The sequence below is a fragment of the Rhinolophus hipposideros genome (genome assembly GCF_964194185.1).
Source record: "Rhinolophus hipposideros genome assembly, chromosome: 21".
Classification (NCBI taxonomy): domain Eukaryota; kingdom Metazoa; phylum Chordata; class Mammalia; order Chiroptera; family Rhinolophidae; genus Rhinolophus; species Rhinolophus hipposideros.
Window position 1 is genome coordinate 47,653,715 of NC_138067.1, and position 27,114 is coordinate 47,680,828.

Consider the following 27,114-nt stretch of genomic DNA (forward strand, 5'->3'; position numbering starts at 1 on the left):
CCAGTCTGTCTTGGAACCTCTCCTTCAGTCTGGCTCCTCCTTTCCTGAGTTGACATCAATTGGTGGTGGTGGTGCTGGCTCAGGAGAAAGGGAGGCATGAGCTCACGGCAGCCTCGCTCCTAGCCAGCCCTCTGACTCACGCTCCCCATTACCGAGGTTTTCCGCCTCCCAGCTGCCTGGTGCCGAGAGAGTGAGTGTGTGTGCGCATTCAGTCACCTCTGGCGCCCAGGCCTTGACCTAAGGTCTGCCCAGTTCCCCACCCCAGTTGCCTCGGGGTTGGGGGACGTATAAGTTCAACCAGTTCTCCCTCAGATGGGGGGCTTTGCTTCCAACTTCACCCTGGGGAACAGAGTCTCTTTTCCCAATCTAGGAAGTCCTTCCTGGTGTCTGGCTGGAAGCCTCTTGCTGCTGAACTTTGATCCCCAGCTGTGCCAGGTCCCGAAGGCCCACAGCTCCTGTGAATCTACCCTCTAGCCCCTACACCCTGGTCCAATCCACATTTTCCTGCTTGGATAAGAGAGGAAGCAGATGGGTGGGTGCCTCGCCCATGCCGTCCCTTCCCTGAAGCCTGCCCTGAAGCCTGCCTTCCGTCCTCTAAGCATCTCTACGCCCCGCATGCCTGGCTGGCCTGTGTGGGTGTTTGCAGTTGGACATCCTCCCTCCAGCCCGCCACCCCCCCTCCCCCCCAGGCCTCAGCCGCTGGCCAGCCCCCTCCCCGCCCCCCTCCTGTCCCCTGCTGCCTCCTCGGCAGCCTTTCTTGCTCCTGGCAAAGCGTCCAGCTCCTGCCTGCTCCTCCCGGGTCCAGGGCGCTTCAGCAGGCGTTTTACCCCCTCCCTCCAGTGGCTGCCGCCTCCTGCCCTCTCCTTATCCTCCCCTCTCACCCCATCTTTGCCCTGGACTCTGCAAACATGAGGGTCTTGGCCTGCCTGCTCGGTGAGTGACCTCTTCTCCTTGGGGACTTGGGCCCCACCTCTGACCCCTGAGCTCCTGCATTTGAGGGGCCCATTCTTCCAGGGCCCATTCCTGGTGCTTGGGGACACAGGATGTCTGCCCTCCTTACCTGACCCCCCAGGGCCCAGCCTTCTACATTCCAGTCTCACTCTCTTAGGAGCCCCAGCGACCTACCCATCCTCACCACCAGCCTTGACCCTTTGGGGGGGTCCCACACACTTTGACCTTTAGCTGGGCCTCTCTCTGGGGGAGCACAAGGGCCTGGTCCCCAGCCCTGACCTGTTGCATCTGGGGTCCTGCCCAAATGCAGGACTCCACCCCCGAGTCCTGCTTTCTTCCCAGTAGTGGTTTCTGGTTCAGAGGTGCAAGGATGTGTGTGTGTGTGTGTGTGTGTGTGTGTGTGTGGTATTCAAGACTGGGGAAGGGACCCCTGGACCTGCCCCTCACTGTGTCCCATCCCTCCAACCTCCCTTCCAGTGGCTCTGATGGGGATCCAGGCTGTTGGTAAGTGTCCCCAAACACTCCTCTGTCTGGCCTCACCCCGCTCCAAGCCCATCCCATTCCCAACCTCGCCCTCCCCTGGGATCCTGGCCACCTACCATCTGGTGATGACCTCAGGCACCATTCCCCCAGAATTACCCCGGCAGTCAGCCACCCGCTTCCTGCAGGGACCAGGGTCTCTCACCACTACTTTCCTGGACCCCCAGGACTTGGGGTACCCACCAGCAGCAGGATACTGGCCTCCCAGTCGCACTCTGGAGGACTACCTTTTGCCCCAGGGCTTCCAGGGTGTCATAGCCTTTCCTCCATTCCCCCAGAGCGGCTGCGGCTGGCTGATGGCCCCCACGGGTGTGCTGGCCGGCTGGAAGTGTGGCACAGTGGGCACTGGGGGACGGTGTGCGATGATGGATGGGACCTGCGAGATGCCGCAGTAGCCTGCCGGGAGCTGGGCTGTGGGGCTGCACTGGCTGCCCCCGGAGGTGCCTTCTTTGGGGAGGGTGCAGGCCCCGTGTGGCTGAGTGAGCTGGCCTGCCGGGGCGGCGAGGAGCAGCTGGGCCTGTGCCCCCACAGAGGGTGGAAGGCCCACGTCTGTTCCCATGAGGAGGATGCAGGCGTTGTCTGTGCAGGTAAGGACCCCAAATCCTCAGCCCAGTCACTCTGAAGATCCAGTAGTCCCAACATTCCCTCCAGAGCTAGGGGTCTTCCTCCAGGACCCCAACTTATCACTGCCCAGGGATCCTGGCCCAGGCTCTCCCAGGGCCCACCCTCTTGAGCTCCCCTGCTCTCCGCAGGTCAGCGCGTGGCTAACTTGAGGGACATGGACGGTTCACCTTCGTTCCTGGACGGGGACCCCTGGCAGGGGATGTCTGGGGAGCTGAGCCCCAGCTCTGAGGAGCCCCCTGTGACACACAGTGAGCCCACCCACCCCTGTCCCCTCCTGCTTCAATCGTGGGGAAGAGGGGCCTTCCACACTCATTGTTGCCCAAGGGGCAGATGGATGCCCATCTCCTCCCCAACCCCGACGGTCCTGGCTCAGCCCCCCAGGCAGGAGGAGCAGCTCCCTCCCACCCTCCTTACTGTCTCTTTTTCCAGCCCCCCGCCCAGCTGGGACCCCCCAGAGCAGCTCCCGGAAGAAAAGCCCCCGGCCTCCCAAGCAGGCCAAGTCCACCAGAGCCCCGGCACTGACGGCTGGAGCCCCTCCCCACGGTAAGTCCCTTTCAGGCCTCCCCTCTGCAGATCTGCACCAGCTTGGGCCCCCTGCGTGTCTTCCTGAGTCAGGCCTGGCCCCCCACCCCACCCCACCAGGTCAGGGAACCCAGGTGTCTGTTCCCGGCACCCAGGCACCCTGACCCACTTACATTCCCACTCTCCCTTTAATGGCCAGGTAGATCTCAGGCCACTGCTCTCTCCAGGCCTCAGTTTCCCTAGATGGAAAACAAGGGGTGTTTAAATCCACTTATCCCAGCTGCTTCACACAAGGCTCCTGTCCATCCCCACAGAGCGGCTGCGCCTGGCCTCGGGCCCCCACGGTTGTGCAGGTCGGCTGGAGGTGTGGCACGGTGGGCGCTGGGGGACTGTGTGTGACGACGGATGGGACCTGCGTGACGCAGCTGTGGCCTGCCGGGAGCTGGGCTGCGGGGGGGCACTGGCCGCCCCAGGAGGGGCCCGATTTGGCCCAGGCTCAGGGCCTGTGTGGATGGATGATGTGGGGTGTGGAGGTGGAGAGCAGGCCCTGAGGGACTGTCCCCGGAGCCCCTGGGGTCGGAGCAACTGTGACCACAGTGAGGACGCAGGGCTGGTCTGCACAGGTGCGTTTCTTCCCTGAGCCTGGGTCTGCCCACAGCACAGTGGAATCTGCAGTGTCTCCCTGGGTGTCTGGAAGCATAGTGTGCAGTGGCGCACAGAGCTGGGGGCCAGGGACAGTGAGGAGTCCCTCCATGTGCCACGGGGTGGGAAGCACGTGGGGCCAAAAGTGGGGCCCAGTTCCTGGGAGGTAAGTTGAGGCTTCAGAGAGGGTTACTTTGTCGGGAGAAGTGAACCCCACTGAGGTGCCTGGGGGAGCTCAGTGCCTTAAGACATCAGTGCGACCCTGTAGGGGAGGGCCTGTCACTTCCGAGGAGAAGTAAGTGCAGGCATTTCTGGCCTCTCTGTGGCCTGCAATTCCGCCTCCCTGCATACTGATTGGTAGAGATGGATTCCACATTTCCCCCGCGGCATCTCAGCTTTTATCTCAGAAAGACCCAACAGAAATGAACCCTAAAACTGACAAGAGGTTACTGTCTAGACTAGTGGTTTTCCACGAGGGGTGATGAACAATTATCCCATTCCCCAGGGGACATCTGCAAATCCTGGAGACATTCTTGGTTGTCACAACTGTGGGTGCTCCTCGCATCTGGGGGGTGGAGCCCAGGGGTGCTGCTGAGCGGATGTGCTGGACCAGGCCCAGGACGGCCGTCCCAGATGTCTGCAATGCAGCTGGGAGTGGGGACCCAGGCCAGGAAGGGGGGTGGCGGGGCCCAGGGGCAGAGCTCCTGGGCAGCAGGGACACGGAGAGGCCAGAGCTGGACTCTTGGCAAGTGATGCCCTTCTCGGACCCTTTTCTTCATTTGCAAACTGAAGATGGAACATCCACTCTGCAGCATGACCTTGGGCCGGAAGCATGACCCTGGCGAGGGGCTCTTATTTGCTCACCCTTCAGGGTTCCCCTTTCTCTGTAATCTTCCCTCTCCCCACATCCAGGCCCGGCCCCCCGGCTGCGTCTGGCTGATGGCCCCCATGGGTGCGCTGGTCGCCTGGAGGTGTGGCACGGTGGGCGCTGGGGGTCGGTGTGTGATGACAGCTGGGACCTGCGGGACGCCGCGGTGGCCTGCGGGGAGCTGGGCTGCGGAGCCGCACTGGCCGCCCCTGGAGGGGCCTTCTTTGGGGAGGGGGCCGGACCCATCCTCCTGGATGATCTTCGGTGTCGAGGAAATGAGACGGCGCTGAGGTTCTGCCCGTCGAGGCCTTGGGGCCAGCACGACTGTCACCACCGGGAGGATGCCGGGGCAGTGTGTGATGGTGAGGCTCAAGGAAAGGCTGGGGAGGTGGGTGTGGTGGAGCCTGGTGTGGAGAGGCCAGAAGTGGGGGCTTGTGTATTTCCCTAATGTACCCCACGACCCTCAGTCCCTCCATCCAGACTGCCCACGTGCCCTGTCTTCCCCGTGAAACCTCATCCTATATCTGTGGTCCTGGGTCAGGGTGGGTGGTGATTACCTGTTCCCCTGCCCCTGTCTCAGGTATGCCTCTCGCGTATGTCCCTTCCACGGCCCCCACAGCTGGCAGGAACAGCTCAATGCCCAGGGAGGCAGTGTCCAGGCTCCCACCCCCGACGGCAGGCCAGGCCCATCAGACAGCAAGCAAGTTGCCTCTGCCTGCCTCCCCAGCTGCCCCTTGGGAGCCTGGGCCAGAAGCTGGTAAGTCTGTTCTGCACCCCAAGAAAACGGGTCTTAGCTTGGGAGCGATCCCCCCATCAGCTCCCAGTGCCCTTCCTTCTGTCTCAGAGACCTTCTCATGGGGCAAAGAGAAGGGTGGGGCATAGGCACCCATGGCCCACGCTCACTTTAGTGCTCCATGTAGCCTTCTGGAAATGCAAAGTGCTTTTTGAAGGCTGCCTCCTCCTCACAGAACCGAAACGACTGAGTCAATGATGGCTGTTGTTTTGAAATATAGGTCTTATTATTATTTAGGGGTGGCGAGACCAACAGATCAGAAGGTGATGTCGTTGGGAAGGTAGTGGTTTCTTAGTTCCCAAGAAAAGAGGCCATGCATGCTATGCCTGCTCACGTGGAGATCAGAGTCAGTCCGGTGGCAGAGGGAGTTGGGGGACTGTTAGCAGGAGCCTTGCCTGGTTTCTGCAGGAGGAACAGGCCCTTGTCTGTTTTTGTGGTATCTGCCCTGGGGGGATGAGGGCAGGTGGACTTTGGCCCGGAGACCGTGGGCTTTGGCCCAGCTGGTTTGCATACGAATGAATAAGCATGCTATAGTCTTTCCTATCTGTAGGAGTCAGCTATCCCGGGGAGAAGTCCCTCCAGTGTCAGCAAGGCCCAGAGATGTTAAAGCCTCAAAAACACAGAAAATATAGGCATGATTAACACAGCTGTCTCCTGAAGGTTGGAAAGGGCTGGAAAAAGAGGGTACTTGTTTACTCTTATTGGAGGCCTCTTTCCCCTTTTTCTGAAGAATAGTAATACTAATAATGGTAACTACCATTGACTCAGCACTTGCTGGCTCACATGTGGCTACTGCTATTGCAAGCACTCAGGGTTCTTAGCAGGTACCCGTCTACCGCTTACCCCGGGGGGTGCTTCTGGTCTCCGTGTCACAGATGACGCCACAGCTAAAACGCGGGACATCCAGGACTCCAGTGAAGGCAGTGCACTCTGGAGCCCCAGCCTTTGTTATTTTTTTATTGTGGTAAAATATACACAACACAAAATTGACCATTTTAACCATTTTTAAGGATACAGTTCAGCGGTGTTAAATACATTCAGATGTTATGCAGCCATCACCACCTCCATCTCTAGAAAGCCCGGGCCCATTAAACACTAACTCCCCATCCCCTTCCTCCAGCCCCTGGCACCCACCATCCTACTGTCTATGTCTGAATTTGATGACTCTAGGGACCCCATATGAGTGGAATCATACAGAATTTTCCCTTTTGTGTGTGGCTTATTTCACTGAGCATAATGTCCTCAAAGTTTATCTGTGCTGTACCATGTGTCAAAGTTTCCTTCCTTTTTTACCGCTGAATAATATTCCATTGCATGGATGGACCATCTTTTGTGTATCCGTCGATGGAATTTTAGGCTTCCTACCTTTAGCTCTGTCAATAATGGTGCTGTGAACCTTTGCATACCAGTGTCTGTTTGACTACCTGTTTTCACCCTATTTTGGGTAAGTCCCTAGGAGTGAAATTTCTAGATCACATGGTAATTTTATGTTTAGCTTTTCTTTTCTTTCTTTTTTTAAAAAATATTTATTGGAGAATATTGGGGAACAATGTGTGTTTCCAGGACTCATTAGCTCCATGTCAAGTTGTTGTTTTCAATCTAGTTGTGGAGGGTGCAGCTCACTGGCCCATGTGGGAATTGAACCGGCGATCTTAGTGTTATGAGCACTGCGTTCTAACCACTGAGCAACCAGCTCCCATGTTTAGCTTTTCGAGGAACCATCAGATTGTGTCTGGCTCTTTATGCCTGTGCCTAATGCAGATGATGGCACAGCACAAGTTTTAGTAAATACTTGCTGTCGGGAAAGAAGGACGAATGGCAGGGGAGGTGGAGGAGGACTCAGAGAGTGAGCTGTGTCCCTGACTCTAAATCTTTGGGTCTCTTCCACCCCAGGGTCCCCCCAACTGCGGCTGGTGGCTGGGCCCAGTAGGTGCTCAGGTCGGCTGGAGGTGTGGCATGCTGGACTCTGGGGAACAGTGTGTGATGACAGCTGGGACCTGCGGGACTCTGCTGTGGTCTGCCGGGAGCTGGGCTGTGGGGGAGCTCGGCAGCCAGACCCCTCTGTGGACCGTTTTGGCTGGGGTGCTGGTCCCATCTGGCTGGATGATGTGGGGTGTGCAGGGACAGAAGCTTCACTCTCTGATTGCCCTGCCGCTCCCTGGGGGAAGCACAACTGTGCTCACAATGAAGATGTTGGTGTCACCTGCACTGGTAAGGAGTCATCTGCCCTTCCATCCATTTGCTCTGGGAGGGCTTCTTGGAGGAGGGAAAGGGAACTAACATCGGCACTAAAGTTGATCCAGCGCCCGCCTCTTAAGCCCTTACCCTGGACTGGATGTTTTTGTACTTGAGACTGCATTCACACCCCACAATAAGTCCAGGTTAGTGGATGTTACTGATGAAGATGCTGGGGCACAGAAAGGTTAAGTAACTTGCCTGAGGTCACACAGCAATTAAGTGGCAGAGCTGGGATTCTTCCTCCTCCTCCTCCAAGAATCAAGGAAGTCTCCTTCACAGAGGGGAGCTTTGTCCTCTCCAAGATTCGATGAAGCAACCATAGGGGTACCAGGACATGGAGAGAAGCCAGAGTGAGGGACCGCTGCAATAAACTCAGGCATCACGTTTATCATTGGTTTGCCAGCATATATCGAGTGCCAGACACTGAGCTCTTGCTGTTTCCTCAGAATGCAGTGAATGCAGCCTGGCCTTTGAGAAGCTCACTGCTCATGGTGGGAAAGAGACGCACCAACAAATCACTACAAACCTGTGTGACACATTAGAAATTGGGGGGTTCTCCAAGACTGTCCACAGCTTCCATAATTTTCTGGAAAGACTCACAAAAATCAGAAATGCTGTCATACTGAGGGTTTGGTTTATTGTGAATGGACACAGATTAACATCAGCTGAGAGTAGAGGCATGTGGGGCAGGGTCCGGGAGAGACCCACGTGGACCCTCCAGCCATCCTCTCCCAGGGTTAGTGACAACACACATGCTGAATTGCCAACCAGGGAAGCCCTCCCAGCCTTGGTGTCAGAGTTTGTAGAGGAGCTCAGTCATGACAAACAGACACTCTTTACAGGCAGGACATTCCCAGGGCTTCAGATCACCTCTAGGAGCCAGGGGCAAAGGCCAAAGCTTTCTTTGGGTGAAGTTAATCCTTTACTGCACACAGGTGCTAATCAGAAAGATGTGGTGAGTAGTGGCAGCCACAAGGATGGAGTCCATCTATTTTGCCTGGAGCTGAGGCCCTTTCCCTCTCTTAGTGTGGCCACAGGAGCCACACAAGTGTCTTGAGTTAGGGAGTGACCTGTTAGACCTGGTCAGTGAGAGGTGTATGGGGAGGAAGGGAGACAGTCAGAAGGTACAGGAAGAGGCCACGTTTGGGGAGATAGAGAGTACAGGTTGGGTGTGAGAGGTGAAGGGAGTCAGTCACATCACGACTGTGAGTGCCAGTAAGCAGGGGACAGTGTCGGGTTTGACTGGCCAGAGTGCCCCGGGTCAGGCACAGTGCCTGGCTCAGAGGAGATGCTTAATACTATTTGTGACACGAATGACTGACTGACTGAATGGGAGCTGGGTGACTGCCAAGGAGAAGGTGAGAGGAGGGGCCTGGACTAATGACCTTGACATCATGGGGTCTGCCGTCTTCCCTGTCCTCCCCTCCACCTTCCAGGGACCCCTGGCCTGGACTCCATCTCAGACCCTTTCAGCTGGAGCTGGATCCCTGGCCTGGGCAGAGACCCGGATGTCTGGCTCCCTAGGGAGCTGGCCACCAAACCCTCTGCAAGGCTGACCCCCAGTGTTCCCGAGAAAACCACCAAGGCCCCTGGGAAAATGCCCAAGAGCACTAAGAAGTGGGTGACCAAGCATGCAAAAAGGCCGTCCACTCAGCCCCCTGTGATGCCAACTGCTAAACGCTCCAGGGTCCCGGGTACCCAGGGTCCTCCAGAACTGACTTTGCAAACCACCAAAGCCCTGAACACTGAGGTCCCCCACAGGCTGACCTCACATACCACCACAGTGCTGACCCCCCGGGGCCCCCGGGTTTGGACCTCTAAGACTTTGGCAATGCCAACCACTCAAAGCCCCAGACAGATGACCTCTGAGGCCACCATCAAGCGAATCCCTCTGGCCTCTGTGGAGCTATCAGCCGAGATCCCAGCAGAAGGTTCTCCAGAGTCATCCAAAGACCCACTCCCCTCCCCCACGGGAGGCAGCTCTGGGGGGTCAGGTGAGTAGAAGGCACGTGAAGGGGCGAGGCTGACCCCAGCTGTCCCCTTTTGACCTGGGACCTTCCACTATAGGCCCGTTTCGAGTTCGTCTGGCTGATGGACCCAACCGGTGTGCTGGCCGGTTGGAAGTGTGGCATGCTGGACGCTGGGGGACAGTGTGCGATGACAACTGGGATCTGCGGGATGGCACTGTAGCCTGCTGGGAGCTGGGCTGTGGACGGGTGCGGCCACGCGTGGGCAAAACCCACTATGGCCCAGGGACTGGGCCCATCTGGCTGGATGACATGGGTTGCAAGGGGACCGAGGCCTCGCTGAGCGACTGCCCTGCTGGGGCGTGGGGACAGCACAACTGCGGCCACGAGGAAGATGTGGGATTGACCTGCACTGGTACTGGGGACGGTGGGGGTGAGGGTGGTCAGGGGCTGGAGTCGGGTCCACGGGGGTCGGGGTCCCAGTTGCACCAGGACATTCTGGAAGGGGGGTTTGAAGCAGCAGCAAGGACCTCTGAGATGGGACGAGGCTCAACTGTCCCCCACGTTCTCCCAAGGCCACGCAGATGAGGAAGACTATCCCTCCTGGACTTGGGACCCCACCTCTGGAGAGGACCTGGCCCAGGGGATCACCGCTGCAGGGGCATCTGGACAAACTGTCTCCTGGGGCAGCACCCGGAGCCCTGGGTCCTTCCCAGCAACGAGGCACTCTCCGAGCCCAGGTGAGGGCATGGCCGGGTGGCGAGGGGCCTCTATTCATCCCCTGAAGGGCTTCCAGAAAGACCCTCCTAAATGAGCAGGTCTGGCTTTCAGAGACCCTGGACACATTTTCTCGGCCCCAGGGACCCTGAAAATAGTCCCTCCTTCAGCTCGACTACAACGCTCGCCTCCAGAGCCTAGAAGAGGTGACCCTGTGTGGCTCAGCCCAGCCTGAGCCCACGTCCCTCTGCTAACCTACTGGGGGCCTTGGGGAATCAGCCGTGATACCCAAGCCCACACCCCTCAATTCAGAGCCAGACCCCACAGCTGAGGTCCCCCCTGTCACCACGTTGCCACCCTTACCCCAGCTCTGTCAAAGCCCTTCTCATACCCCACATCCTGGTCTGTGTGGGTCTGTGGCTCAGAGGTGGGGTGGGGACACCTTGGATGGAGGGTCCTGTGGCCTGCCTGTGCCCAGCAGGGCCAGCCTCCAGCCCCGCAGGTCTGTCCCCCTCTGCCCTGTGGCCTGCGTCTCGCTGTCTCCTGTCTCTGCGCCATCTTCCTTCTGTCCCTGTGCGTGAGCGCGCACGTGCATGTGACGATCTCTATGCCAGCCCAGCACTGCCAGGTCTGCTCCTCTTTTCACATCCCGTTGTCACCCTTTCGCTCTTTTTCTTTCATTATGTATTTCTCACCCGCCTCACCCGTCTTTCTCATGGTCAGTTTCTCTTTTTCCCTCCGTGTCTTTTTCTTTTCTCTTTCATTTTCAGTTGCTCCCCCTCCGCATGTCACTCTCGTTTGCCAGCGTCAGTTTCTCTCGCTGGTTCTCTCTCTCTTCCCATGCCTTCTCCATGATCACGTTCACACCCCCGTCATTTCTATCTCTTACGGTTTTCCAGTCAACGTCTTGTCATCTCCCCACCGCCCGTGCCGTTCCCTTTTTTCCTCCTCCTCCACGGCTCACTGTCCTCATTGCTATCACTGGTGTCCTCGGGGTCAGTTTCCGTTTGTCCCCACCTTCCCAGGTTCCCCTCCTCAAGTTCCCAGCCCAGCCTCTCCCTCACCACTTTCCAGGCCGGGCTCTTGGTCTCCCTCCTCCGTTCCCTGCCCCACCCCATCTATCCCTTCCCCACCCTCCCTCTCTCCTGCCTTCTCTGAACCCCTATCCCATTTTGTCCCCTCGTCACCCCCTCATTCTCTCACTACCTCCGTTCCTTTCACAGTGGCTTCTTCCCAGCTTCCCTCAGACTTCCCAGGAGTCCTTATTTCCGCCCCTTGTCGCCCGTCGCACCAGCTGTGCCCCTCGTAGCTTCTCCCTCTATTTCTCCCTGAAAGCCCCAGCCCTGCCCCTGTCGCCCCTGCCCCTTGGTCCCCTCATGTCCCCTCAAAAGGACCCCGCTCCTTGTGCCCTTTCCTGCCTTTTTCACGATCTCAGCACGCGTGCGCACACTGGGCCCTGGGCAAGAGAGGTGGGGCAGAGGATGAAGGGGCAGGAGGAGCGTCAATCGTCCTTGAGCCTTGTGACGTCACCGGGCGCTGCGCCTCCTGATTGGCGGGTTGGCCCAGATCCACGGGAATAAAAGCCGTAAAGCTTGCTGCTGGCCCGCAGGGTGGCTGCGGGTCTTGACAGGTGAGGCAGGTAGGTGCAGGAGAAAGGAGCAGGCCCTGGAGGTGCCGCGATTTGGGGGCCCCAAATTGTGAGTTAAAACTAACTCCTCCTGCCGGGATTCCAGAGGTGCGCTCCTGCCGCAGCGTAGCCAGGATCCCAGAGCCTTCGTTGTCCGCAACCGTGCGCCGCCTCCCTATCCTATAGTGCCCCCTCGTGGCGGAGACGGTCAGGTAGCCGCTGGGCGCTGACAGCTACGAAAAAGGCCAGGCCCCGCTCCACGGGAATCGCTGCCTAACGGGGAGAAGGCGGTACCTGAGCACAAATACGTGCAGAAGTGCAGGCTGTGCAGGGGAGATACCAGGACAGCCACATACACAGCTTTAGTAATGGGAAGACTTGGAGGCAGGGGTCGGGGTGGTGCGGGGTGGGGAGCTGGAGAAGCGACAGACATGATGAATTCCTATCCTCACTAGCAAGATGACCTTGAAAAAAATGACTCCCGCCCATTTGAGCCTCAGTTTCTTCCTCTGGAAAAAGAAAAAACAGAGCTCCAGGGTTCCTGACAAGAGTCAAGCAGAGCTCTTCCTCTGTGCTAGACACATGATTCCAACAACTGGGTGATATAGGTCCTCTTGTTACGCCCATGTTTCAGGTGGAGAAAAAGTGAGGCTCAGAGAAGTTAAATTAGGACTCAGGAGCCACGCTTGAGATCCATTTTAAATGATTTCGCACACATTTCGCTCATGGATTTTGAAAGATTACTGACTGAAGTAATTACAGTCGTGAGTTCTGGAGTCCAACTCCCTGGGGTCCAGTGGTGTCTCCACCAGGATTAGAACTAGCTGGGTGACCTCAGGTCCCCAAGCCAATGAACAAAATGTGTGTGAAATTGTTTAAAACCGCAAAACATTGGTGGTTAGTATTATTTACATCTGCACAACAGCTGCAAGGACTCAGGGCGGGAATGACTTTGTCATTGAGCAATCGGAACAAGCCTCACAGAGGAGATGGTATGACTTCCACCAGCTGGCGCCAGGAGAAAGGGACTGTCAGAGGGGCAAAGGCTGGAGCTGAGGACATTGCACTCCCAGTCTAGAACACGGTCCTCTGTTAGCTCATCATGTATCGCTGTATCGCTTTCTGTCGCTTGCATAACATATCACCCCACATATAGCAGCTTAAAACAATACGCACTTATTATTTTGCAGTTCTGTAGGTCGAAGTTCTGATGGGTCTCACTGGGCTCAAATCAAGGTGACATCAGGTCTGTGTTCCTTCAAGGGGCCCTAGGGGAGAATCCTTCCCCTTGCCTTCTTCAGCTTGTAGAAGCCTCTGCATTCCTGTCTCATGGCTCCTTCCTCCTCTTTCAAAGCCACCAGCCTTGTATCTCTCTGACCCTTCTTCTATCTTCAGATCTTTCTCTGTCACCACATTTGGGCAGAGTTCTCTAATTTTAAAGATTTGTGTGATTAGATTGGACCCACTTGATTTCATCCAGGATAATCTCTTCATCTCAAGGTCTGCACCCTTAATCACATCTGCAAAGTCCCTTTGTCACTGAAGGTAACGTATTCACAGGTTCTGGGGATTAGGGCATGGACATTTCCGGGAAGCATTATTCTGTCAACCACGGGTTCTGTGTTGTAGAGAGTAGAGACTCTTTATATGTTGTATGATAGAATGAATGAATGAATGAATGATGAGAAACTGCAGTGTAAATCTGGAGAGAGTGTACAGGAGATGAAGCTGGAGGTTTATAAAGTTTGGATTTTCACTTTGCAGTTCCTTGAAGCAACATTACTTGAGGCTTCCTGCATGATGGATTTTAGAGACGCAGACATTGATTCATATGTCAAGGGTCTGCTGTGAGGCAGGAATCAGTACTCACCCCTGGGAACATAGCCATGGTGAGCAGAGCAAAGCAGGGGAAAGGGAGGCTGAGTGGCAATTTAAAATAGGGTAGTCAAGAGTGACTCACTAAGAAAGTGATGACCTCAAGGTGGAGAGGGAGACAACCATACAAATATCTGGTTGGAGAGTGTTCCGTACAGAGGGAACAGCACATGCAAAGTGCTCAGGTGGGAGTGTGCTTAGCTGGTTCAAGAAACAACAGTGAGGTCAGTGGGGCTGAAGTGGAGTGGTTGATGGGGTGATGGCAGGCCATGAGATCTGTTATCCATTGTGAAGATGTCTGCTGGGGTTGGGAGCCTGGAGGGACCTAAAGGAGCATTCTGGGCAGAGGGAACAGCATGTGCAAAGGTCCTGAGGTTTGGGACCTTGGGAGACTGGCCAGGACACCAGTGTGGCTGGAGAGGAGTGAACCAGGCAGGGGGGAGTGAGAGGAGGTGGCGCCAGAGTCTGGGTTTCATTCTATGTGCCATGATAAGCCTTGGAGGAGGACACGCTAGGAAGGACATGATCACTTGTGCATTTTCAAAGCGGTGACTCAGGATGACATATGGGGAGTGCATACATGGAGACCGGGAGGTGCCAGTTGCCTCGACCAGGGTGGCAGTGGAGACTGAGAGAGAAGCACTTGTGTTTAAGCTATATTCTGAGGGTTGACCTGATGGGTTTGGGTGGTGGGGGGTGAGGACAGGAGATTGGTATGGGGACCTGTCTTTTACTGGATCAGGGAACACTGCAGGGGGTGTCACAGGTCCCAGAGTGGGAATATTAACCACTCCATTGGTGATGCATGTGGCACACCCAGATGGAGACATTCTATATACAATCCTGGAGCTGAGGGGCGCCTGGGCTGCACATGGAAATTGACAGGATGGAATCTGAAGCTGTGGGAATGGATGAGGCCAGGCAAATAGATATAGCCGTGTCTAATGTCATTTCACACCCAGCTGGGAAGGTGCGGTGACTCATGGATTTGGGATATCACTGTCTGCTATGGCTGCAGGAGGTCTGGAGAGGGGAGGGGGTCCGAGGTTAAATGCAGGACTACATTTAGAGGCCAGACGGTAACAACAGTGATAACAGCAGATGTCCACTGAATCCCATCTCATGCGCCAGGCCCCGTCTAAGTGCATCGCATGGTTTAACTGACTTCCTCCCCACAGTCCTATGAGACAAGTACTGTCCTTCCCCGGCTTCTACAGAGAAGTCGGGGCAGCAAAGGGCACCCTTAACCACTCCAGCCACGAGACTGGAAAGAAGCGTGTGATGGGATTAGCTCTGAAGAACCCAGGGGCTGTAGAACAGAGCATGACCTCATCGAGGGTGAATGGAAGCTCACCAGGGAAGGAGTGACTCGGAGGTCTGCCCTGTTTAGAACCAGGCAGACTTGCCCAGGTCTGAAGCCTAATGTTGCTTCTTAGCTGTGTGACCTTGGGAAAGCTCCTTGCCCTTTCTGGGCTTCAGTTAGGTCACCTGTAGTGAAACTGGCTTGTCCACCCACCCTCTCTCCGTGAGATTGCCAAATTACAATGTCTGACAGCTCCTAGGATGTGGGATGAAGGTGGGCGAGAGAATCCGCCCCCACTTATGAAGGCAGTTGACAATACCTAGGCAGGTACATCCGCCTGTCACAGTAACCACAGTTAGTTGTTGATAAGCTCTCCCTCATCAGCCCGAGGACACAGATGCAAGGAGCTCACTGCAGCCATATCTGGAACAGCAAAACATCAGCCACAGCCTAACCGCCCATCCACAGGGCCACAGACAAATCAGCGCTTGTGTATTCCGACGATAGAATAGTATACGGAGATTAAAAAGAAGCTCGAGTTCTGCGTATTTAATTCAAAGAACAGCTTATCACGTGCCAGGGCCTGCGACCCCATGGAGTAGAGGTCCTTGTGGTCCCCATTTTACAGGTGAGGGAACAGTCATGGAGAAGTTGTGACATGCCCACCCAGCTAGGAAGGGATGAAGCCAAACAGCAAGCTGCGAGGGATGTGTGCAGTATACATGCATAAGTACGCAGTCTTACACTGGTCTAGGAAGCTAAAGCACGGAGAAAGCACTAAGGCTTTCAGGGAGTCCTATATACGTGGTTAAGGTGCAGACACCTTGAGAATAAGCTAAATTTTGGGCAGCGGTTCCCCCGACGAAGGGAAGGTATGTGATTTGGCCTCACAAGGGCTGTAACTATGTGTATTTTAATGAAAAAATCTCACACGGTGGACCATGAGCAGGTGGCCATGCCTTAGAGCACATGCGAGTCTGCACAGACACAGGGGTGTGCCCTCAATTGCTGGGGTCACATCTGAACAGGACGATAGCTTCAATGTGTGTTGTTAGAGGAGCCCTCCTAAAACTCAGCATCTTGGAAAGAAGTCTTTAGTGATTCACCCCAAATGGGTTTTTTCCCCTAAACTCTTTTCCATTTTTCATTTTTAAATTAATAGTACCACTAATAGTTTTTAAAATTCCAAGTGAGTATGGCCATTGGGTAGGATTTCACAGTTATCCTCTTACAGTATTTAACAGGCACAGGAAAGTATTTCATTAGGAACGGATAATAACATGAAGGCTTTACTGTGCTGGGTGTTGGGGTGACAACTGACCCTTGTCATTAGCATATAATGAGAGCAAGGAATTTCTGTAGTTGGGCTGGGTAGCTCAAAGTGACTGTGACAAACACGCCTGGTGTCTCGGACACCATTCTGCCTGGTTTTGTGTGCGGGGTGGGAAAATGTCTTAACGGGCTCACATGGATAGAAAATAGAGGGGAATTCCAGGTGGGGTAACAGCACGAGCAAAGGCTCAGAGGCGTGGAAAGCTGGATGCGAGTACCTCAGAACATTGTGTAGAAGGAGGCGTGGCGAGAACTGGTGCTGGAGAGATGGGGCAGTTTGCAAAGGAAGGTGAGCGCGTGGACTGTATAGTTACACAGTCTTGTGAAGGTACCAAAAACCACAGAACTGTGTACTTTAAGTAGGTGAATTATAAAGTATGGGACTTATATCTCAACAAAGCTATTGTTACAAGTTTTTTGATCAACCAAACTAGAAGACTGATCTATCTTTCTATTTTGACTATGTAAAAGAGTGTGTGTGTGTGTATATATATAAATTTATATGTTATTTAAAATAGTTATGTAGAGATTATCCAAGTGTATTCATCCAAAACACAGGAAAAATAATATTATAGAAATGTTCTAGGTAGTTTAGTTTGGTAATAAAGATTTTTTTCCTTTGGGGAAAAAAATCAAGCGGAAGTGACACTCAGTTCTTCCCACATCTCTCAAGGTGATGAAGATGGTTATGAGGATACACTTTCAGGAGGGGCCCTGGCCGAGAGGACCCCCACTGCAGACATACCTGGGCCCAGTCTTACCACTAGTACCACCAGGAGTACAGGTCATCCGTCTCCAGCTCCAAGGGTCCGTGGAGACACAGGTGAGGCATGTGGCTGAGGTGAGGGGACTAGGGTATGTGTGGTGGTGTACACAGATGGACTGCAAATTCCCTAACGGTGACACGACTCTAACCCCAGAAAGATCCAAGGGAAATATGTCCTAAAATAAGGGGTTATTATCTATACCAGTGGGTCCTCAACTGGGGCTATTGGCAGTCTCTGAAGATGGTTTGGATTGTCACTACTGGGAGCAGGGAGGCTACTGGCACCTACCTAGTGGGTGGAAGCCAAGAATGTTGTTATACAGCCTACAATGCACAGGACAGCCCCACAACAAAGAATCATCTAGCCTCAAATGCTAGCAGTACGGAGGTTAAGAAACCCTAACCTATACTATGCAAGTCACTCTGACAAATGACAGGAAACCCTAAGGAAATGGGCAAAAGTAATGAACAGGTTATTCAGAAGCCCACGTGGCCAATGAGTATGTGTAATAATGCTCGCACTTATGAGGAATCAGAAAATTCAAATTAAAACAATGACAAGCATGGAAAAAATTTGAAAGGTAGATAACACTGACTGTGGGTGAGGATGTGGGGAGACAGGCATCCCCCCTTGATATAGCTATTCAATTAAAAACAATCTAGTAGTATTTAGTGAAATTAAATATGATTATAAATTGTGACTCAGCAATCCTGCTATTCCAGAGGAATTCTTGCACAGGCTTACGAAGGAACATACATGAACGTGTTGTTTGAAATGCTGTGATATCAGGGAGTTGGAAGCAAGCTAAGTGTCCAACAGAAGGGGAATGGATAAGAGAAATGTGATGGGGCACATGGTGGAATTCTATGCAATAGATAAAGCAATGATTAGTTGTATACAGCAATACGGATAGGTGTTAACAACATAACATTGGGAGGGAAAGTCAGAAACAGTGAGATTTCCCGCAGAATGTTATTTGCAAAACAATAAGCATACTTATATAGTAACATAAATATACATGTACATTCTATATTATATAAGGACATACTTGTTGTCAAGTATATTCATGGAGGTACAGATGGGAGAAGGTGAGGGGGATGAAGAGTGGGGATAAGAGGAGAAAAGTTAAAATAAAATAAGAGGAAACTGTTGGTGACAATGTACAGAGGAGTATGATTAGCTTAGCTCTCTGCATATTGGGTCTGAAAAATTAAAAATCAACACCACTCTAGGTATCTGAGCCCTGACAATATCTAAGTAAGCTGAGATTCTTAAAATAATAATCCCAAACAGTTACTATTTATTGAGCAATATGCCACTTGTCAGGCACTATTCTAAGCACTTTCTATGTATTACTCCTTTAATCCTCATAAAACCCACATGAGCTCTGTCATGTAGGTGCTATAATTATGCCCATTTCATAGATGAGAGAAATTGAAGCACAGACATCAATGACTATGACAATATTAATAAACACAAGAGTGCTTATTATGTGGCAGGTATTGTGCTAAGTGCTCTGCACACACACGATCTCCCCGAATACTCATGAAAATTCTACAAGGAAGGTTTATGGGTCCTCCATGGTTTATATATGGGGAAGAAACTGAGATTCAAGGCGGTTAATTAACTTGCCCATGGTCACCCAGCTAGGGAGCGAGAAGCTGGGGTTTGAACCCAGGCAGCCTGGCTGGAGGCCAAGCCCATTATTCAACCCTGAAGACAGATGGTAGGGGGACAGGATGGTCCTCAAAGACCCCACAGGAACAAGTGCAACCAGCACAGGTGGCAATTTAAATTTCAATGGCTCAAAAGTGAAAAAGAGAAACATTCAGTTCCTTAGTGGAACCAGCCACACTTAAAGTGCCCAGTAGCCACATGTGACCAGTGGCTCTCATTTGGGACAGCACAGAACATTCCCATCACTGAGAAAGTGATGCTTTGGGTGCAAAGGACCTGCCTGGACTCAAATCTCGTGCAGGCAACTTTCAAACTGTGTGTGGGACCTCCTGCAAGTTACGTACCCCCTTGGCCTGAGTTCCCTCATCTGTAAAAAGGAGTTAAAATTTGCACTGACCTGGAAGCAGGGCCAGGGAGAGGATGAGGCTTCTCACTGTACCCAGGCTCAAAATTTCAGGGGCTCCCCAAACCCTCAGTAGTCAAGATACATAAAATCTTAATACAATAGTTTTTTAAAATAAAAATGAATGCAAAAATAATCCACGGTGAACTAAAATAAATATCAAAATTTTAACTAAAGACAGGATCTGACCTACCTCATTGGACTCCCCCTAATCTCGGCTCTGTCAGGTCCTGTCTTGGGTCGAAATTTTGACTTTTTGCTCATCGTGGATCTTTGCATTCATTTTGATTATTTAAAAATATGGTATAAGAATATTGATCTTGATTACTGAGATCACCTTTCAGAACCCTCCTGTGCCCCCCTCATGCTTCTGCACCTTCTGGCATCTCCAGCACCCCCACACCTCTCCCTCTTGTCCCCCTTCATTCCCCCCATCCTTCCACCCGCTTCCGCATCTCCTGTACCCCTCCACATCCCCACTTTCCTCTGTCCCATCCCCACACACTTCCATACATCCACGCCCTCTCCAGTCCCCCCACCACCCTGCATCACCCCCACATTTCCACCCCCTCCGCATCCTGTACCCCTCCACATCTCCTATTACCCCAGCCTGCGCATCCCCTCATCCTCCCACAACCGAAGGCGAAGGCGCCAAGTGGCGCCTGGAGACATTGGAGGAGGCGAGAGGTGGGGGCACTAGGGTGGGGTGAAATCTGCCAGCGACCCATGACGTACACAAGGCTCTGCGCCTTCCCATTGGTCGGCCCATCCCTGGGGTGGTCAGGGCAGGGTGACCTCAGCCTTCTGTCCATCTTTCCTCCTACAGGTTCTGGGAGGAAACCAGGGCCAGATCGCCGGCTGCTGCGGCCCACAGCGGCCAGGACGGTGCCCCATTCCCCTTCCCCAGGCCTACCACTGACCTCCAACTCGGCGTCACTGCTCATCCCGGATACACCTTCAACGCAGGTGACCTCTCACCCTCCTGACACTTTGCCATCCAGCCCAAACCCAGCCTCCTGGAAGAACTCTGACCTCACTTTGACAACTCCTAGCCTTACTTCGTCCACCTCTGATGCCACTGTGGTTCCAGCGCTGACCCCTGAGCTTTCACCCACCCCACCAGCCACCTTGCCCAAAGAACTGACCTTTGACCCTTCTTCACCAGCAGTGGTGACCCACCTTTCTCCTACCTCAGAGCTGACCCCAGATTCTGACACAACCCCAGTTTGGGACACAACTCCATACTCCATTACAGTCTCAGGACCTTCCAGATCCCCAGACCCTTCCACAAGCCCTCACCCCACTACCACCCCTCCCTCAACCATGACCTCTCACCCCACCACAACCCCTCTCCCAACCATGACCCTTCACCTATCCATGACCTCTCACCCCACCACAACCCCTCATTCCACCAACACTGCTCAACCCACCACAACCCCTCATTCCATCACAACCCCTCACCCCACCACGACCCTTCAGCCCCCCACCACTACTCACCCCGCCATGACTCCAGACTCGACCTCAACCCCTATGATTACTACCAAGTCCCTTCTAGTTTCCTTGGGAACAGAACTTCCCTTTCCTACTTCAGCCCCAACAGTGAAGCCCAGCCTGCCCTCCCAGTTTACATTCATGGAGGCCCCTCACCCCTTCACATCCAAGGTGTCAAGCCTAGAACTCTCTCCAGCCTCAGAGTCCAGCCCCTCCAAGCCTTCTCCAACCCCAAACATGGACACATCATCCACTGAGGACTTCAAACCACCCAGAAACCAGAGCCCCAAAGTAACCCATCTACCTATCGAAACCCCACACTCAGCATCTGACCCTGTTTTGACTCCTGACCTCCACCTGTCCCCCATGGCCCACCCCTTGGATCAACCTCCTCCTGACCACCTCACCCTGGGGCCAAACCCTGGTCAGGGCCTAGGCCCCCTAGGCCCATGTGTAGCCCCAGTGCCACCTGTAAAGGTCATGGCTTGTGAGCCGCCTGCCCTGGTAGAGCTGGTGGCTGCAGTGAGGGACATGGGTAGCCAGCTGCGGAGGCTGACACAGGCCCTGGAGAGGGACCAGCAGGAGCGCCAAGCCGTGGAACTGAGGCTGACCCAGCTGGTGGAAGCTGCCCAGGGTCTGGGGCAACTGGGTGAGGTTATGAAGAGACTGGCAGAGGTGGCCTGGCATCCCAGCACACCTGCACCAAGCACCACCACTCCGGAAGAGGAAGAGAGGCCTCTGAGGGGAGATGTGTGACCTGGGACTTGAGGGGCTTAAGACACTCCTAACCCAAAAAAAGGAAAACCAAAGTATTGAATTAAATACAAGATGTCGATGACATTTCTGGGAGACTAGAGGCAGCCTGGAGAGATGAAATTCCAAGACTGATCTGTTTGTGAATACCACAGGCACTGTGCAAGGCAGTGAGGGTGCTGTTGATACTGGTGATGAGCATGATCATGGTGATTGTGATAGTGAAGATGATGACAGTGAGGGTGGTGGTGGTGCTGATGGTGGTGATGGTGGTGATGGCGGTGATGGAGACGATGGTGGTGGTGGTGACATCATGATGGTGATGATAATGACGATGAGATGATGGTGCTGCTGGTGCTGGTGATGGTGATGAAGGTGATCACAGTGATGATGGTCATAAAGATAACGGTGATGATGATGAAGACGGTCATGGTGGCAATGATGGCGGCGATGGTAATGAAGACGATCATGGTGGGGATGGCCATGATGGTGGTGATGATATTGATGAAGGGGATCATGGTGGCGATGATCACGATGGCAGTGATGATAGCGATGATGAAGCCCCATGAAGGCAGGAATCTTTGTCTTGCTCACAGATGTATGTCCAGCTCTTAGAGCCCGACACAATGCACACCCCATAAGTATCTGTTGTATGCATGAGTGATAATAACACTAATGACTCATGTTCGTTGGGTACTTCCTAGGGATCAGGCTCTGTTTGCAGGACTTTGCATGAGGGATGTCATTTCATCTTCATGAACACCCACTGAAGAGGGTATAGTTCCCACAGCTCAGTAGAGAACGCTGAGCTTGGAAGCCTGAGTTTGGGTCCTTGGGAGCATGAACCTGAGCCAGTTACTTAACTTCTTGGTCTGGGTTCCCTGAATATAAAGGGGTAATCAATCATGGGTTTGTGGTGACGATGAACTGATGAGTTAACACATGTGAGAGAGTTTTTAGCACAGGGCTGGCTCTTAGAAAGCACTCATTATGTGATCGTATTATTGCATTTATCCCTATTTCACAGCTCAGGGTACATGCCCAGGTCATGCAGGGAACACTGGTGCCAGTCTGACCAAGACCCCTTGCTCATAAGATAAGTACGTGCCTAAGTCCAACAATCCCAGTTTCAAGGCCGTGTCCTGGCTGTGGGTCTCTGGCACTTCCTTTCCTTTCCCTGAACCTCAGATTTCCCCCGTACAATGGGAATAGTACTAGTCCTGGCCTCTTGGGTCATTGTATAGATTGGATGAGTTAATGTGGAGAAGGACAGGGCTCAGCATGTACCATGTGCTTAGTTAACCAGCACGATCACGAGCACTCCCGGCTGTGTCCTCTGTGCCTGACACAGTGTAGACTCTTAACACCACCCATCCTCACCACAGCCCTTTGAGGGAGGGACTGGGCTCAGAGAAGGCTAGCTCCTTGCCTCCAGCTACACAGCAGATCGGAGAACTCAAACCCAGAATAACTCAATGCATATGCCCCTGCTTTGACTTTGGCCTGGGGTTCAAGGTTCGGACTTCTGTGATGGTGTCTATCTGGGCAGGCCCCTTCCCCTCTTTGGGCCTCAACTTGTAAACTGGGGACTGTTTTGGAAGACCCCCAAGTCCAATCCTGGCTCCTGCAGCCTCAGGCAGGAAACTATTCTTCCTTCTCCTCTCTCCAGTCAGCCTGGCTCACAGGTCCTGGAAGGTCAGGGAGCTGGCGCCCCCTCAGTCCTACAAAGGTCAGCAGGGTCCAGTTACTTGCTGGGGCGGGGGGGAGGATAAGGTCTGGGGGTCCTGATAGTGGACTGTCTGCCTCTGCCAAGAGGCAAAGGAGCATGCAGAGAATCCCTGTTCCGCAGACCTCATTAAGCCCAAGACTTAAATAACTGCTGACGGGTGACGTGACGTGGGAGGGGCTGAGGGGACAGATCCTGCCTGCATTCCCCTTGCCATCTGGGGAGTCGAGGGCTCAGAGGATGATACCCCAGGTTGGAAGCAAAAGGTCCCCTCCAGCCCCTGTCACCTTCCACGAGCTCTGGGTCACTCCAGAGGGCCCAGCTCCTAGCTCCTCTCTGCAAGCCAGGGTTGCGGGTGCTGTCAGGCACCCTGGCCCAAGGTCCCCCCACCCCCTGTCACCTTCCACCAGCCCTAAAGAAGTGGGTACTTAATTATCTGGTCACTCTATCCCTGTTTGGCCAGGCAGCTAAGCCCAAACATCTGGCCCCAGTGCCCAAGGCCAGGATGGGTGGCCAGCCCCCACCTACAGCTGGCCCTGATCCTGGACACCTCCCCTGGGACAGCTGAGCCTGAACCAGTGCCTGCCAGCTTGCAACAAGCTGAGAACAGTAGCTTCAGAGGCCTAGCAAGCTTGACTGATGCAGAAAAAATTCAGTTCGCACACACACACACTTAGTGAAGTAGAAGCAGAGGGGACTTCCCTTAATCAGATAAAGGATGGAAAGGAAGTTACAGATCTGGTATATCCCTCCGGCCGTAGAAAAGCCCAAAGAATCTAGCGGACCAATGGTTTGTGTTCCTAAAAGTTTAGCTAGGATGTGGGATCAGTACTCAGAAACTGTTCTTACAGTTCCTCGCACCTGAAGTGTGACTCAGGGACCTGAGAAGCATGGGCCTCACCTGGATGTTGGTTTGAAAAGCAGAATTTCGGGTGACACCCCAGACCTACTGGATCAGGTTCTATCTTTGAACAAGATGGGGAAGGGGTCCAATTCGTGGGCTGCTATTCAAGTCTGAGAAATGCTCCTCACGTCACTTGCAGTCTGTGTGCTAGCACCAACTTGAAAATGAATGACTGAAAAAGGTAGTGTTTCCAGAGGCCTTGCAAGTCTAGCTGTCTTTTGGTGGGTCTGGTGGTGAGATTCCTAGCCTTCTGCCCTCAGGCAGGCACCAGGAGGGGAAGGAAAAAACTTTTTTGCTGTTGTTTTTTAACAAGAAACTGGACGCCCACAAATTTTGTGACTGTCCTGCCTGTAAGCATGGGGTTCCCTGGCTGTGGGGAGCCCAGAACTCCCAGTAATCACTGGCCCAAGTGAATGGGTCCTGGGTTGAAGGACTTAGTTCACGGTGAATAGGTCCTGAATTCAGAGCTATTAGGAAAGCAGGGGTCTTCTTTCCTTTTTAATGGCAATTCAGAGGTTCAGTGAAGGAAAGAGATCTGATCAAGGTCATAGCACGACAGCCTTGGAAACACATTTTTTAGCAGCCTCATTGAGGTGAAATTTGCATGCCATAAAATTCACCCTTTTTATATGCACAAGCCAATGGTTCTTAAAGAATTGTGCAACACTCATCACAATCTAATTTTAGAACTTTTCCAACACCACCGTCACCACCCCCCAAAAGAAAACCGGTACCCATAGCAGTCCCTCCCCATTCCCTCCCCCATAGCCCCACACCTGACAATTGCTAATCTGTTTCTATGAATTTGCCTATTCTGGACATTTCCTATAAATGGAATTCTGCAACAAATCAACTTTTGTGATGGGCTTCTTTCCCTTTGAGATATGTTCGAGTTTCGTTTATGATGCAGGACGCAACAGTGCTCTCTTCTTTTTTATGAGTGAGCAATATTTCATTATATGGATGGACCACATTTCGTTTATCCATTCATCTGTTGATGGACATTTGGATTGTTTCCACTTTTTAGCTATTGTGAATAATGTTGCTATAAATGTGTGTGTGTGTATGTATGTTTTCTTTTCTCATGGGTAGATACCTAGGAGCAGAATTGCAGGGCCACATGTAATTCTGTTTAACATGTAAAGAGACTGCAGACTCTTCCCCAGCAGCTGCAATGCACCAGGGTTCCCACTTGTCCATGCTTTTGACACCACACATCATGGTCTGTCTTTTGATTATGGCCATGCTGTGGGTCTGAAGGCTTTTGCAGGCCCTCTTTTCGGTCTTCATTTAGATGCCCCAACTCCAGGCTCCTCCAAGGAAGCCATGAGCACCTCACCGACACAGACACATGCTCACACAACTTGCTCACCTACACTCCCAGTCACCCCCACATATACGCACAGTTTCTCAAACTTACCCTCCCATCACACACTCACACCCACATTCGCACACTCACGGTGAATACTCATTCACACTCCTTCACATTCACACTCTCACATTCCTACACTCACACCGACACTATGTCACACATGGTAACATTCTCACACACAACACACATTCATGCTCACACTTACACACTCTCATACTCATACTCTTACACACTCATGCTCACACACTCAATCATACTCTTACACCAGACTCACACCCTCACACACATACACTGACACACGGACACACTCTCACCTATGGTAACACATCCTCACACACTCATGCTCATCCTTACTCTCTCACACTGTCACCCCCAGTCCCTCGCACAGGACCCCTTCATCAGCTGATGGCAGCAAGACACCCCTGTGGTTTAAGAACATGGACCCTGGGCAGGAGCCAGCCCAGGTTCGAGTGCTGCCTCTTCCCTGACTTGCCGTGAATGCAGGCTGACAACCTGGCTGCTCTGGGCCCTCCGTTACTGCCTACCCGTGACCCATGACCCCGGGGTAGCTCTGAGGGACCAAGCAGATGCCACCTCCCCTCCAAGGAGCCGCTTGAGGAGGAGCTGCTTCATTAGCATTAAGTGTTACTATTAGTATTAGGTATCACATAATTAATATTCAATCAGCATTGTCCCGCCCTTTCCAGGCCCTTCCTGGGACTTTCGATCCTCTTCCCCTGTCATGGGGCCCATCACAGGGTTATTGTCACCTCCCAGTTAATCCTCAGCTGCTGCCACTAATTAACACTATCTGCAGCCACCACAACCTCTGCTCATCTCCACTCCCCTCTCACCTTCCCCAGCCTAGCAGCGCCTCCAGATTTTCTGGGACACATTCTTGGCCTAATTGTTTAGGCTATTTCAGATTCACGGATAAGGTGGTAAGAGGTCCTGTTCATGCTCCCCCAAAATGCACCCCCCAGTGACCCTCTACTCCAGGAAGCTCACCTGGATTGCCCAGGACAAGGGCCCGTGTCCCCAGTTCTCTGGATTGAACCTAGATTCAGGGGGCCGTTGGGGTCACTCCACACACGCTGTCTCACACACACCCTGCAACACCAAAGTGGCCACAGCAGGGGCATTGGGGTGTGTATGCAGGGGCCAGGGACAGAGACATATGATCCAGCTCTAGTTGTAGCCTTGTACTGGGCTGGTGGCCAAGGAGGGCACGGAGAGGAAGACAGAGTGTTTGCAAACAGGGCTGCCGCCAAGAAGGGGCTGGGCTGAGAGGGAGAATGTGTGAAGGGGCCGGAGCCCAGCTGGTGACTGGCAGTGGTGTGCGCCCGTGTGACTTTTCTCCCCTTGCTACACACACACACACATGCATACTCAAGTCCTTATGGACACACACACACGGATTCAATGTCCACACAGAGTGAGAAACACTCAAGCTTCCATTCTGTCCCCTGGAGGACACAAACGTTCATGTCATGACTGGTACACATGCGGGCTCAGAGGCTCCTGGACACGCAGATACACAGAAATACATGCTCTGGTCCAGCTCCCTGTCCACAAACAGCCAGACACTTTCACACTGTCTTTAATCCCTCTCCTGCTCACACACACGGATGTGCAGAAATAGGCCCAGGTGATCCCGACATAAACAGCTACACTTACTCCCAGGCAAACCCGCAAACCTAAATGCACACCCAGAGCCAGCCTCTCACCCAGTGACACTGTGGGACAGTTTTCTGCCATTCTGTCTGTCTCTCTCTTCCTCTCTCCATCTCTGTCTTTCTCCCTTTGTCTCTCCCTTCTTCCCTCTCTTCCTCTCTCTCTCCCGTGCTCTGTCTCTCTCCATCTCTCTGTGTCTGTCTCTCCGTCTCCCTCTCTCTGTCTCCCTCCCGCACAGCATGCTGTCCAGTGCACATGCACACATACTGTCCTTCCCTTTCCCAACCTGACGGACCAACAGCATGATGGTGACCTAAGTGTCAGAGGGACTTTATAGAGAGAACAATT

The 27,114-nt window shown here is 53.3% G+C and overlaps 1 protein-coding gene across 7 annotated transcripts; it reads left to right on the top strand.

Annotated features, from left to right (window-relative positions):
- The first annotated feature begins 56 nt into the window (after positions 1-56).
- On the top strand, positions 57-24,558 carry SSC5D (scavenger receptor cysteine rich family member with 5 domains). Of its 7 annotated transcripts, none has more exons than XM_081032046.1 (16): positions 57-190; positions 371-532; positions 806-933; positions 1,429-1,455; positions 1,770-2,078; positions 2,244-2,363; positions 2,545-2,658; positions 2,952-3,260; positions 4,192-4,509; positions 4,728-4,904; positions 6,834-7,151; positions 8,615-9,172; positions 9,246-9,560; positions 9,721-9,885; positions 16,673-16,822; positions 19,673-24,558. In XM_081032046.1, the coding sequence occupies exons 3-16, from the start codon at positions 909-911 to the stop codon at positions 21,091-21,093; spliced, it is 4,326 nt and encodes a 1,441-aa protein (XP_080888172.1). In that variant the 5' UTR covers positions 57-190; positions 371-532; positions 806-908; the 3' UTR covers positions 21,094-24,558. The 7 variants fall into 7 exon arrangements, with proteins under 7 accessions (XP_080888172.1, XP_080888171.1, XP_080888174.1 ...); XM_081032045.1 differs by having other exon boundaries at positions 841-933; XM_081032048.1 differs by lacking the exon at positions 16,673-16,822 and having other exon boundaries at positions 841-933.
- The last annotated feature ends 2,556 nt before the right edge of the window (positions 24,559-27,114 follow it).